Genomic DNA, 12,412 nt, shown 5'->3' on the forward strand with positions numbered 1-12,412 from the left:
CTCAATGCGAGCGCTAATTACGTGATTGATGGTTGTTCATGTCTATGCAATTTAACGTATTGCTGTAAACTTGGGATTCCATATTTCCATTCTCTTAAACTCATCTTTTCCTAACTTTCGACCTTCCTGCAACTTGTGTGAATGTGTGTGTGCGTGCGTTTATGTGTTAGATTAGTTTATATGTCTTAGATTTATCTAATAAAGCCTTATTCATATTGAAAAGAGAAGTATCTTGTGTTTTGTGCTTACAAGTTAATGTCTTAAACTGCCGATCTTGTTACTGTGCTAATTGATAGTGTTTTCACTATAGTTTGGATATTAGTATCCAGCGCAGATTTGATGTTAAACGGCTCGTTCACTGAACCGCAGGCGCGTCTCCGTGAACAGCCGTGAAACAGTGATTCTGTTCAAATTCCCTTTAAAATCTTAAATGATTCCCTTTGAGCTAAATTGACCTGTTTCCCTTACACATTATACAAACAAAAAATATTAAAAAGTAAAATAAATTTTGACTGAACTACCATTTTAAATAATAAAAAGAAATAATTATATATATATAAAAAAAGTAAATAAATGAAATAAAATCAATTCAAATTTCATTTTTTTTACTGAATTATCTCTTTAAATAATTTATATATATATACTATATACTTTCATTATATGCAAAAACTAAAAACCGTTTTCTCTAGTGATTATTCTAAATAATGAAAAATAATGAAAATGAAGCATCGCTTGGTAATTGGTTGAGCTAATTGTGTTCTTAAATTTACCAGCTGACAGCTATTCAACCGAATTCATTATATATTTTCTATCAAAGTTATCTGACTAAACTATAGCGAATATACTATGATAATGTGAGAAATGATGAAGGTGTCTGAATAAATGTTTGGTTTGACTGTAGTTGTTGAAGAAGTTTCTCAGGTTTGGTCTCCTCAGGACTCCAGACGCACAGATGTCCTCACAGCCGGCTCAGACCAGATCACGGTAAACCAGCGCCGCAGGACGCCTCTGATCCGGCCTTAAACCCACTGATCTGGAGAACATCTCACAGTTTCTCTGCATGAGCGACCGGATCCAGGAACACCGAAACTTCTGAACTCAACCTGGACAACATCTTAGAGAATAGCCCCTTTCACACAGTAATACCAGGAAATGACGTAAAATTAAAGTTAAACATGCACTGTTCGCACAGGCAACACCAATCCGTTATTTTCCCAGTAAAGCACCAATTACGACCCAAACCGCGCGAACAATTTAAATATATCGCATAAAACATACAGCAAAAACAAGCGTCTTTTCCATCCAACGAATCATAGACAATAAAACTTCCTGATAAAGTGACACTAAATATCGCTAAGAGGTAACCTAACGAATAACTAATTAATGACTTATTATGTAAATGAGCAAGCAGACGAAACAATAAATGCGGATATTGCTTTCGGAGGTGGATGCTGCCGTTTGGGAATGCAGTTGTGTAAGACAATTTTATTTATGCATTTAGCAGATGCTTTTATGCAAAGCAACTTACAGTGCAACATTTTTTACTTCACGTGTTCCCTGGGAATCGAACCCACAACCTTGTGCTGCTAAAGCATCACCTAGAAACCTCACAGAAACACAAGAGCAATGACCCTGAATCTCATAGCGACACCCTAAAAATCACCCAAGTGTTCAGGATGGTTAGCAATGACCCATAACCCAGCTGTCCGTCATCATAAGCCCCGCCCACTAGAGGAAGTGAGTGCTCTGCAGCAGTGTGGTGGAGAGTGGGCGGAGTCTCACCGGTCACTAGGAAGGTGCAGCGTCCCGGCCCCACCTCGTTGATGATGTCACAGGTGTACTCGCCGTAGCCCTCGCGTGCCAGGCTGCGTACGGTGTAGTCGGTGTCGTCGCGCGAGTCGAAGGTGCCGGCGTGCAGCAGACGCGAGCCCAGTCTCCACTCGTAGCGCAGCACACGGGACGGATGAGCCCGAAGAACACGACAGTTCATGGACAACGTCCGACCCAAACCCTGCCGCACCTCCTGCCACACCGGCTCCACCGCCGGAGGATCTGAGAGATGGACAGAGAAACGCATTTACATTAGTAAAGAATACAATTATTCTGTATTATACATGCAAACTTTAAACATCACCATTATTGACAAATTGGAAATGCAACACAAAACATATTAAATAATCGTGCATTAATGGCTATTTTGGCTTTAAATGTGTGTATTTGGCAGATGCTTTTATGCAAAGTAGCTTGCATTGAAAATATGCATTTTATCCATGTGAGATCTTTTTAAAATGAAAGGTGCTCATTTAAATATTGTCACTTTTTATTAAGATCGGACTTGAATCATTGGATAATTCATATAAAATGAATGAATCAGTAAGAAACTTGAGTTCAGAACCAAAGACTTGCAAAAACAAGAAATAATTTAAGACAATACTTAAAAGAAGAATCTTACATAAAAACACTCAAAACAACCTAAAACAACTCACACATCGAAAAAAACGCTAATAAAATAAATCCTGTAACCTGTACAACTGAGACACGAAACAGTTACACTGATATTTATCAGATTCTAAATCAGTGGAGTAAAGTTGCATGGAAAATAAAATAAAGTAAGATCTAAATGCACGATCCACTGAATAGAGTGCACTATATAGGGAGCACTTAGTATGCAGCTAGACATTAACAGCCTAGAGAAAGCCTTTAAATAACATTTTTATTATGTCAAACGGCTGAAATTAATTTCTGTGTATCAGTAGAGAGCCACATAAAGAGTGGTTTAAGCGGCGCTCGAAGAGGAGAGATGAACACAGAGCTCTTGATCTGAGAGGTCGAGCAGATTTAATGAGCGCCGGGTGCGAGAGGCTAAACCAAACCCATCTGAGACCATCTCAAACTCAAACACTTAGAGAAGAAGAGCAGAAAGAGCTGCAGAAGTGAGTCAGACGATGACAAATGCACATGTGGGAGTTTTCCATCTGGATGCAATGATATAGCTGCGGTTTGTTTCCGGAAAAACAACATCCAGTACAAGGACGAGGCTTTTAGAGAAATACTGCTGCATTAGAGATGTGTGTGCGGCTCGTTCCTTCTCTTTCTATATTGAAGCATATGTGATACAATCTGAAAGAGTCTGTCCAGAAAATGTAGTCATATAATGTACTTCTGAGCAGTGCTTTAAGTGGCCCAAAAGAGGTGCAGGTACTATTATAGCCAGAAAAAAATAATAATGTTTTTTTTTTTTTTTGATGATTCCCCAGATCCCCTGAGGTAACAACAACTATATTGAAGGGCTTTTATATACAGCAGTCAACAGGCAACCTTAATAATAAATCCTTTTATTAGTTTGTGGATTTGAACGAACTCCCGAATTGATTCAAAGGATTTGCGATCCCCAAACTGACTCAATGATTCGCGAACCCGCTCCGAACTCTCGAACTGACTCAAATGATTCGCGAAAACACTCCGAACTCTCGAATTGATTCAAATGATTCGCGAAACCGCTCCGAACTCCCAAACTGACTCAAATGATTCGCGAACCCGCTCCGAACTCCCAAACTGACTCAAATGATTCGCGAACCCACTCCGAACTCTCGATTGATTCAAATGATTCGCGAAACCGCTCTGAACTCCCAAACTGACTCAAATGATTCGCGAAAACACTCCGAACTCTCGAATTGATTCAAATGATTCGCGAACCCGCTCCGAACTCCCAAACAGACTCAAATGATTCGCGAACCCGCTACGAACTCCCAAACTGACTCAAATGATTCGCGAACCCGCTACGAACTCCCAAACTGACTCAAATGATTCGCGAACCCGCTCCTATTTCTCGAACTGATTCAGATGATTCGCGAAGCTGCTCCGAACTCCCGAACTGACTCAAATGATTCACGCTCCATACTCCGAACTAGGAAGAATTAGGAAGCGTGCATTGTGAAGGGCGCTCTGAAAAGCGGCAGTGAATGGTAAGGATTAAAACCTCTATTAAAACAGATGTCCAAATGAACGTACCGGTACACTAAAAGCACATTCTGGGCTTACGGAGAGGTGGTGGTACGCTCAAGAGCTGTATTTGGAAGTGGCAGAACCGAGTACCAGTGCGTACCGGCCCACTTAAAGCACTGCTTCTGAGTGCATGAAGGACAAACACATCCTCATCGCATTCACTCATCGAGACTCTTTATCTCTCAGCATGATTCACACCACACACACACACCTCCGGCTCCTGAAGCCCAGAGCCTGCTAAACTGAGTATGCATTCATCAGTGGACTACTCTCCATCAAACAACCAAAGCATCCTCCTGTCAGATACAGGAACAGCGTCTGAAGTGAGTCTGTGAGACACATAGACACCTACACACACAGGCTTTCAGAAAGTGCAGTGTTTGTTCCTGAACACACACTGATGCTCAGAGAAAACAGACTGAACTTGTGTGACTCGGAAATTGCTTTCATTTTCAAGTTATAATGGAGGAGATTATGTGTGGCATCTTGAGATTCATCCCCAGTGATCCACCGCTAGAGTCTGCTTCTACAGAGAAACCACACTGATAAATATTCACAAACCTGGAACTGTTTAAAAAAAAGTCAACTTAGAAAGGAAATGCTTTATACCATGCTAAACCATGTTGATGTTATTAAAACAGTAAATCTGCCCGCTAATAAATATATATATATATATATATATATATATATATATATATAAATATATATATATATATATATATATATATATATATATATATATATATATATATATATATATATATATATATATATATATATATATATATATATATATTTAATTTCAGCAAAACTTGTTTTAGGCATTTTATTTATATTTTGAAATACATGTAATGCACTTAAATGTATTTGAAAATATATTTTTCACATATGTTGTGGACAACGAATGAAGTTTCAAATGGAAATAATATATGAGGGAAAAATTTATTTTATAATATATAATAATATATTTCGAAACATTTTAGCAGAACAATTTTTTTATTTTGTGAGATATATAGAAAAAAATATATTAAAAATATATTTGTTTTTGTGTTTTTGAAAAAATATATAAAAAATATATTTATTATATATTAAATATATAGAGACAACAATATATGCATTTTAAAAATGCACAAAAAAATACATCTATTGATTTTTTTTTTTTTTTTGACTTTTGGGGGGGAAATATTTTTAGAAATATATATTTTTTTGTCATATGGGTATATTCACACGTGGATATCATTTTATTACAAATATGTTTTTATGTTTAATATATATATATAAATGGCCAAAAATATATATTTATATAATTTTGTTTTTAATTATTACAAAAATGACCCCCTTGATTCTTAACACTGCGTTGTCTCCAGAACGATCCTGAATGTGTTTGTGTTCAGTGATAGTCGTCTCTTGTTTGTCCTGAACAGTTAAACTTTCTGCCGTTCTTCAGAAAAACCCCTCAGCTCCCACAAATTCTTTGGTTTTCCAGTGTTTTTGAATTGTATATATATATATGTAATACATCTTTTTTGCTGTATAGGTTCCTTGTAGATGCATCTTGTTTCAAGAGTTATGTCGTATTGTGAATGCTTTGAGCAGTGTGTGTCTGATGGTGTTGGGAAGCTCTTACAGTGCACGATGAGCTCGATCACAGCTTCTCTGGGCTTGACGTTGAAGCCGTTGTACTGGCTGGTCTGGCAGCGGTAGGATCCGCTCATCTCTCGCGACACGTTAACGATGCGCAGGACGCCGTCGTAGGTCTCCATCTGCATGCTGCCGTCCGGCATTGGCGCCTCCTTATCCGCCCGAGACCACAGGATGATGGGCTTGGGTTTCCCTGAAACAAGGCACTCCAGCTCCACCGTGTCTCCCTCCCGCACCGCCATCGGAGACTTGCCCCGCGGTACGGTCAGGTTCGGAGGAACTAAGAAAGAGAAAAACAGAGGAGGGACTGATACGGGGCTCTAGAAAGGCAGCAGACGGGGCCGTGCAGGACGGTCAATGCGTGAGTGTGTGTGTGTGTGTGTGTGAGCGAGACACGGCTGCGCTGGAAGTTCATCAAACAGCATCAGAAATAGCAGCAGTAACGTCATTAAATACTTTAAACACTTCCCTAACAGAACTTACATTAAACACCACTCACCAATGCAGTTTTCTATTATTTACAACACTCCAGTAACTATGCAAAGAGCTTCTGACTGAACAAGTGATGCTTATATGGAGGTCTAGAGAGATATTTTTATTTAATATATTTTAGTTCATTTTTATTGAAAATAATGATTTTTTTTTTACCTTATAACAAATGTTTACATTTAATTTAAAATAATACAAATGTTTTTATGTTGCCTTGGCAAATAGCTTTTAAGTTTAACCTTTTTATGTTTTATTTTATTTACTTTTTTTTATTAAAAAAAAGGTTTTATGTTAAAACATTTTAATTAAGTTTTTTTATTTAATTTTAAATATTAATAGTATTTAAACAAAAATATGTTAACCTGACAATAAAAGTTTATGATTTTTTCTCGTTTATCTTGTGTTTTATTTCAAAGAATGAACAACAAATTTACATAATTGCATATATAATAAAAAATATATATTTAAAAAATATATTTGATATATTTGTTATATATTTGAATTATATATTTTATATTATTTGAATTATAAAGTTGTTTCTTTTTATGTTATATAGGAAAATAGTTAATGTTGGAAGTTCAAATAATTAAAATGGTTTTTATGTTGCATTTGCAACTGCCTAAATATATTAATTTCACTTTTTTAAAATATATTTTTGTTTAGTTGCTATTTTATACAAGTTTGAATGTTCTATACGTTTTTTAGCTTTTTTTATGTCTATACAGTTTCATTTTATTTTATATTTATTTATTTATTTATTATTTTAAACAATGAAACACTTTATGATGCCTTTGAAACTAAATTTTATATTTAATTTAATGAAATATATTTAATAAATATTAATATTTATTAAACCTATTATATTTAAGAAGTTATATTTAATTAAGTAATTCATTGTATTTTATTTTATTTTGATCTCCAAAAAAAAATTTTTTATTAATAAAAATAAGATAAAAGCTTTGTTTTTATATGTAATTTTTTATGCTGACTTTACAGAACGTCTAACTGAAATGAAAAATATTTATATATGTATTATAGTTCAAATAATCATCATGTTATGTTGCACCTAATTGAATAAAAATAAGTTGTTTTATATTTTACTTTTATTTATTTCAAATAATATTTTTTTATTTGAATATCATTTTTGTTTTTATATTTTATTTAACATATTTTTATGTTGCCTTGTGAAACTAAATTAAGTTAAATTAAATTTAAAAAAAAATTCTACATTATACAAATACTTATATAAGCTCTCTTTCAGGCAGGACATTGTTTAACGGCTGTTAACTAGATGAAATAAAACAAGTTATTGTTTATATTTAATGATAGTTTCTTGTAGCTTGTAGACTCTGCAGATGTGCTCAGACACAGAGAAGGCGTTTCTAAAGCTCAGCTGAAGGGAATTAAATCCTCTCTTTCACGCTTTCTATCAGTATAAACACAGCAAACTGCAGAAACCCTTCAGCTGTCAGTGTTTGTGACGAGATCAAAGCGCCGCGCTCAGAACCGACCAGACACAGACCAAGAAATAAAGGGAAATGACATCACATCTGCATCACCATGGCAACACGTCAGTCTCCAATCAGAGACTCACACACCAAGACATTTCACACACCCCTCGAAAACACGTGCATTAGGAAACTAACACATGATCTGTGCAGATTTCTCTCCTGATTCAGACCAGAACACTTTTTCACTGGAGGAAGTGTTATTCTGGATTATAGACTCTATGTGTTTGAGTTAAAATCATCTTAATGCTGGATGTGTTTCAGGTTTTGTCTTCTCCAGATGTTCACTGATGGACTGGAGTGCTGTGGATTATTGGGATGTTTTTATCAGACTCTCATTCTGACGGCACCCATTCACTTCCATTGATGAGACACTGATGCAGTGCTGCTGATCATCAAATTGTAATTTTTGGCTCAGCTCTAGATCAGATATGAGTGGATATGTTTTGCTTTGTTTGACAGCAGCAGACAGACGAAGTGAAATAGAAAGCGAGAAACTGTGGAGAGTGTTAAAGGACGAGGCAAGCGTGCGGGCGACTGAAGGCCGAGTGCTCATTATATATTTCAGTCTGAGCACTAATGCTGAGAGTAATTGCTCGGCGGAGGACAGAAGCGTCCAGATCTCTCTCTGTTATGGCTATGGCTTCATTAACACGCGAGGAGAATAAAGATTGATTGTGTTTAAGGCTGAGCGTTTGGTCATTATTTAGTCCTTCTGCTATCAGAGGAGAAATCTGCGCACACGCTCCTGAATACATCATGAACTGCACGCTTCAGCTGAAGAAGAGAAGCTAGCGGCTAACGAGACACAAAAACACTGCTCTGTGTCAAAACTGGAGAAATCAGGAGCAGGGTCACAACTACAACTGACACGGTTATAAAAATGTTACTTGAAATAATAGAAAACAAACTTATTTTAATTTCAGTCACTTGCAAGGCAACATTTCTTATTTTCGGTAAGTATCTAAAGATAGTAATAATATAAAAAAATACATAATTTGATAATAAAATGTAACCATTAATTGCATTTTATTATTAAAAAAATTATTAATTATTAAACTTCTATTAATTTCTTAAAAATTTATTTAGTAAAAAAAAAAAAGTGTTTTGTTGACTTTCCTTTTAATGGCTTAAACTGGGCTTTTTCTTTCTTTCTTTCAAGAAAACTTTAAACTTAAAAATTATATTATAAAAAATAATTATATATAAAATTATATAAAATAAACAAATCCATAACTAAATACATAAATTGTATTATAAAATACTAATAAATAAATACAAATAAATAAATATAAAATAAAAGTGATAAATAAATACAACATGTTAATAGATGTAGTTTTGATGTAAAGCAGTTTAAGTGATAATTGTACTGCATTAGTGATTCTCCAGTGTTTCTTCTGATGGACGGCAGGACAGAGGTGCGTTTGGTTCTCAGCCCAAACGTTCCCACAGCGTGAATCCCTGGCAAACGTGCACTTAATCTCCTCTAAACACATTTATTAGGAGCTCTAATGTGTTCTTCAGAAGCTCCTGAACCCGAGAGCGGATCACAGAAACAACAACAACAACAACAACAACAACAACAACACGGATTCATCCAGAAACATCACAGGTGCTGGCAGATGAACTAAATACACATTATTTCCTTCTTTAATCCTTGATATGTATACCGTATATGAATTAATAAAATATAAATACAAAATAAAAATAATTCAATTACTTAAATGTGTAATATTATAAACAAAACAAAACAGAACCCTGCTGTGGTCTTTAGAACATTTTAATTAATAAATAAAAATTAGGGCATTTAATAAAATAAATAAATAATCTATATTATGAATGAATATATATATAAAAAACATACAAATAAAAATTAATTTTAAATAAAAATTTATATATATATATATATATATATATATATATATATATATATATATATATATATATAAACTTGGATGTATAATATTATGAACAAATGTCACAAAACAGACATGGAATTATATTTAAAAAAGATTTCTTAATTTAATTATAAACAAACAACATTTAATTAAATAGCTAAATTAATGAATTAATAAAAATATGAATAAAATAAAAAAATAAATTATTGTATCTAAATGAATAAATACATTAAATATATTATATTATAAAATAAATATAAAATAAAAATGTAATTATAAATAAATAAATACTTGCACTCATATAGACGTTCAGGAAGACTGTCGAATATGAACTAAACTGACTCACTTTACCCTCGTCATCTCTGTTCTAATGAACAAGATCATCTTTCAGAAACATGTCATATCTTGGCTCTGAACACCAGACTTTCGGCTCAGCGGCTTTCTGACCAAATAAACAAGATAAGACCAAATAAACATCTGACACATCAGCCAGCCCTAGATCAGACTGACAGCGCACAAATCCATTTCTAAACCAATGAACCGTGCACCCCCTTGAAACAAATCAAACACTAAAGCAGACACAACCACACAAACCGAGCTGAGAGCGGCTCTCAGAGAACTTAGTGAAGTAAGGGCACACTATGATCAACACTTACAGTCACCTCCAAACCGAGCACTAACGAGGGAACGAACACACAGGAGTGATGACCGCACTGTGCACTACACTCAGACGAGAAGGGGTTAACACAGAGAGATGCTGAATACAAATACACAAATAAGAATCAAATATACAAATGAATGTTTTTTATAATAAATAAAAAAATACATAAATAAATCAATAAATGTAAAACAATTTTAAACAAATAATGAAAATAATTAAATTAAAAACAAAATTACATTTATATATACATATATATATATAAGAACTTATAAATAAATACAAATAAAAAATATGTATGTGTGTGAGTGATTGAGTGAGTGTGTGTGTTAGTGTGTGTGTGTGTGTGTGTCTCTCTCTGTGTGTGTCTCTTTGTGTGTGTGTGTGTGTGTCTCTCTCTCTCTCTCTCTGTGTGTGTGTGTCTCTCTGTGTGTGCGTGTGTGTGTGTCTCTCTCTGTGTGTGTGTGTGTGTGTGTCTCTCTGTGTGTGTGTGTCTCTCTCTCTCGGTGTGTGTGTGTGTGTCTCTGTGTGTGTTTGTGTGTGTGTCTCTCTCTGTGTGTGTGTGTGTGTGTGTGTATGTGTATAGTGTGTGTGTGTGTGTCTGTGTGTGTGTGTGTGTGTGTGTGTGTGTCTCTCTGTGTGTGTGTGTGTGTGTGTGTCTCTCTCTCTCTCTGTGTGTGTCTGTGTGTGTGTGTATGTGTATAGTGTGTGTGTGTCTGTGTGTGTGTCTCTGTGTGTGTGTGTTTGTGTGTGTCTCTCTCTCTCTGTGTGTCTCTGTGTGTGTGTCTGTGTGTGTGTGTGAGTGAGTGTGTCTCTGTGTGTGTGTCTCTCTCTCTCTGTGTGTCTCTGTGTGTGTGAGTGTGTCTCTGTGTGTGTGTGTCTCTCTCTCTCTGTGTCTCTGTGTGTGTGTGTGTGTGTGAGTGTGTGTCTCTCTCTCTGTGTGTCTCTGTGTGTGTGTGTGTGTGTGTGTGAGTGTGTCTCTGTGTGTGTGTGTCTCTCTCTGTGTGTGTGTCTCTCTGTGTGTGTGTGTGTGTGTGTGTTTCTCTCTCTGTGTGTGTGTGTGTGTGTGTCTCTGTGTGTGTGTGTCTCTGTGTGTCTCTCTCTCTCTGTGTGTGTGTGTGAGTGTGAGTGTGTGTGTGTGTGTGTGTGTGTGTGTCTCTCTCTGTGTGTGTGTCTCTCTGTGTGTGTGTGTGTGTGTGTGTTTCTCTCTCTCTGTGTGTGTGTGTGTGTGTCTCTCTGTGTGTGTGTGTGTGTGTCTCTGTGTGTCTCTCTCTGTGTGTGTGTGTGTGAGTGTGAGTGTGTGTGTGTGTGTGTGTGTGTCTCTCTCTGTGTGTGTGTCTCTCTGTGTGTGTGTGTGTGTGTGTGTCTCTCTCTGTGTGTGTGTCTCTCTGTGTGTGTGTGTGTGTGTCTCTCTGTGTGTGTGTGTGTGTGTGTGTGTCTCTGTGTGTCTCTCTCTCTGTGTGTGTGTGTGTGTGTGTGTGTGTCTCTGTGTGTCTCTCTCTCTGTGTGTGTGTGTGTGTGTGTGTGTGTCTCTGTGTGTCTCTCTCTGTGTGTGTGTGTGTGTGTGTGTGTGTGTGTGTGTGTGTCTCTGTGTGTCTCTCTCTCTGTGTGTGTGTGTGTGTGTGTGAGTGTGTCTCTGTGTGTGTCTCTCTCTCTGTGTGTGTGTGTGTGTGTCTCTGTGTGTGTCTCTCTCTGTGTGTGTGTGTGTGTGTGTGTCTCTGTGTGTGTGTGTGTGTGTGTGTGTGTCTCTCTGTGTGTGTGTGTGTGTGTCTCTGTGTGTCTCTCTCTGTGTGTGTGTGTGTGTGTGTGAGACTCACCAGTGGTGGAGGAGATGTTGACGTCGATGCTGATCTCGGGGATGGCTCCTCCTCTGAGAGCTGCTACACAGGTGTAGGTGCCGAAGTCGGTGAACTTGAGGTCGATGATGTCCAGGTTGGTGGTTCCGGGCGAGATGTCGGGGTCAGTCTGTGTGATGACCATGCGCTCGGAGCTGCGTAACGCCCGGCCGTTCTTCAGCCAGCTGAACTGCAGCTCCTCGGGCGGCGTGGCCTCCACCTGACACGAGATCTTCACCTCGCGGCCGATCTGGATGTTATCGTCGTTGTGGTACGGGTCCGGAGTGATCCAGAAGCGACCCTTCTTCAGCGCTGAGCAAACACAGAAACTCAAACATGACGCTCTGCGCAGGACTCACAACTGAACACCCCGCTCTT

At 36.9% G+C, this 12,412-nt stretch overlaps 1 protein-coding gene across 2 annotated transcripts in view; it reads right to left on the reverse strand.

Annotated features, from left to right (window-relative positions):
- The window catches only part of LOC127984000 (MAM domain-containing glycosylphosphatidylinositol anchor protein 2-like), an 82,870-nt gene that overhangs the window by 13,699 nt on the left and 56,759 nt on the right, over positions 1-12,412 (reverse strand). The window contains exons 7-9 of one of the 2 annotated variants that reach the window (XM_052586449.1): positions 12,017-12,346; positions 5,633-5,926; positions 1,783-2,052 (exon numbers count right to left, since the gene is read on the reverse strand). In XM_052586449.1, coding sequence (XP_052442409.1) covers positions 1,783-2,052; positions 5,633-5,926; positions 12,017-12,346 — 894 coding nt within the window. Of the gene's footprint in view, positions 1-1,782; positions 2,053-5,632; positions 5,954-12,016; positions 12,347-12,412 lie in introns of both variants that reach the window. The other variant, XM_052586448.1, reaches the window with a different exon arrangement.

The sequence above is a fragment of the Carassius gibelio genome, chromosome B20 (assembly GCF_023724105.1).
Source record: "Carassius gibelio isolate Cgi1373 ecotype wild population from Czech Republic chromosome B20, carGib1.2-hapl.c, whole genome shotgun sequence".
In the NCBI taxonomy this organism is placed as follows: Eukaryota; Metazoa; Chordata; class Actinopteri; order Cypriniformes; family Cyprinidae; genus Carassius; species Carassius gibelio.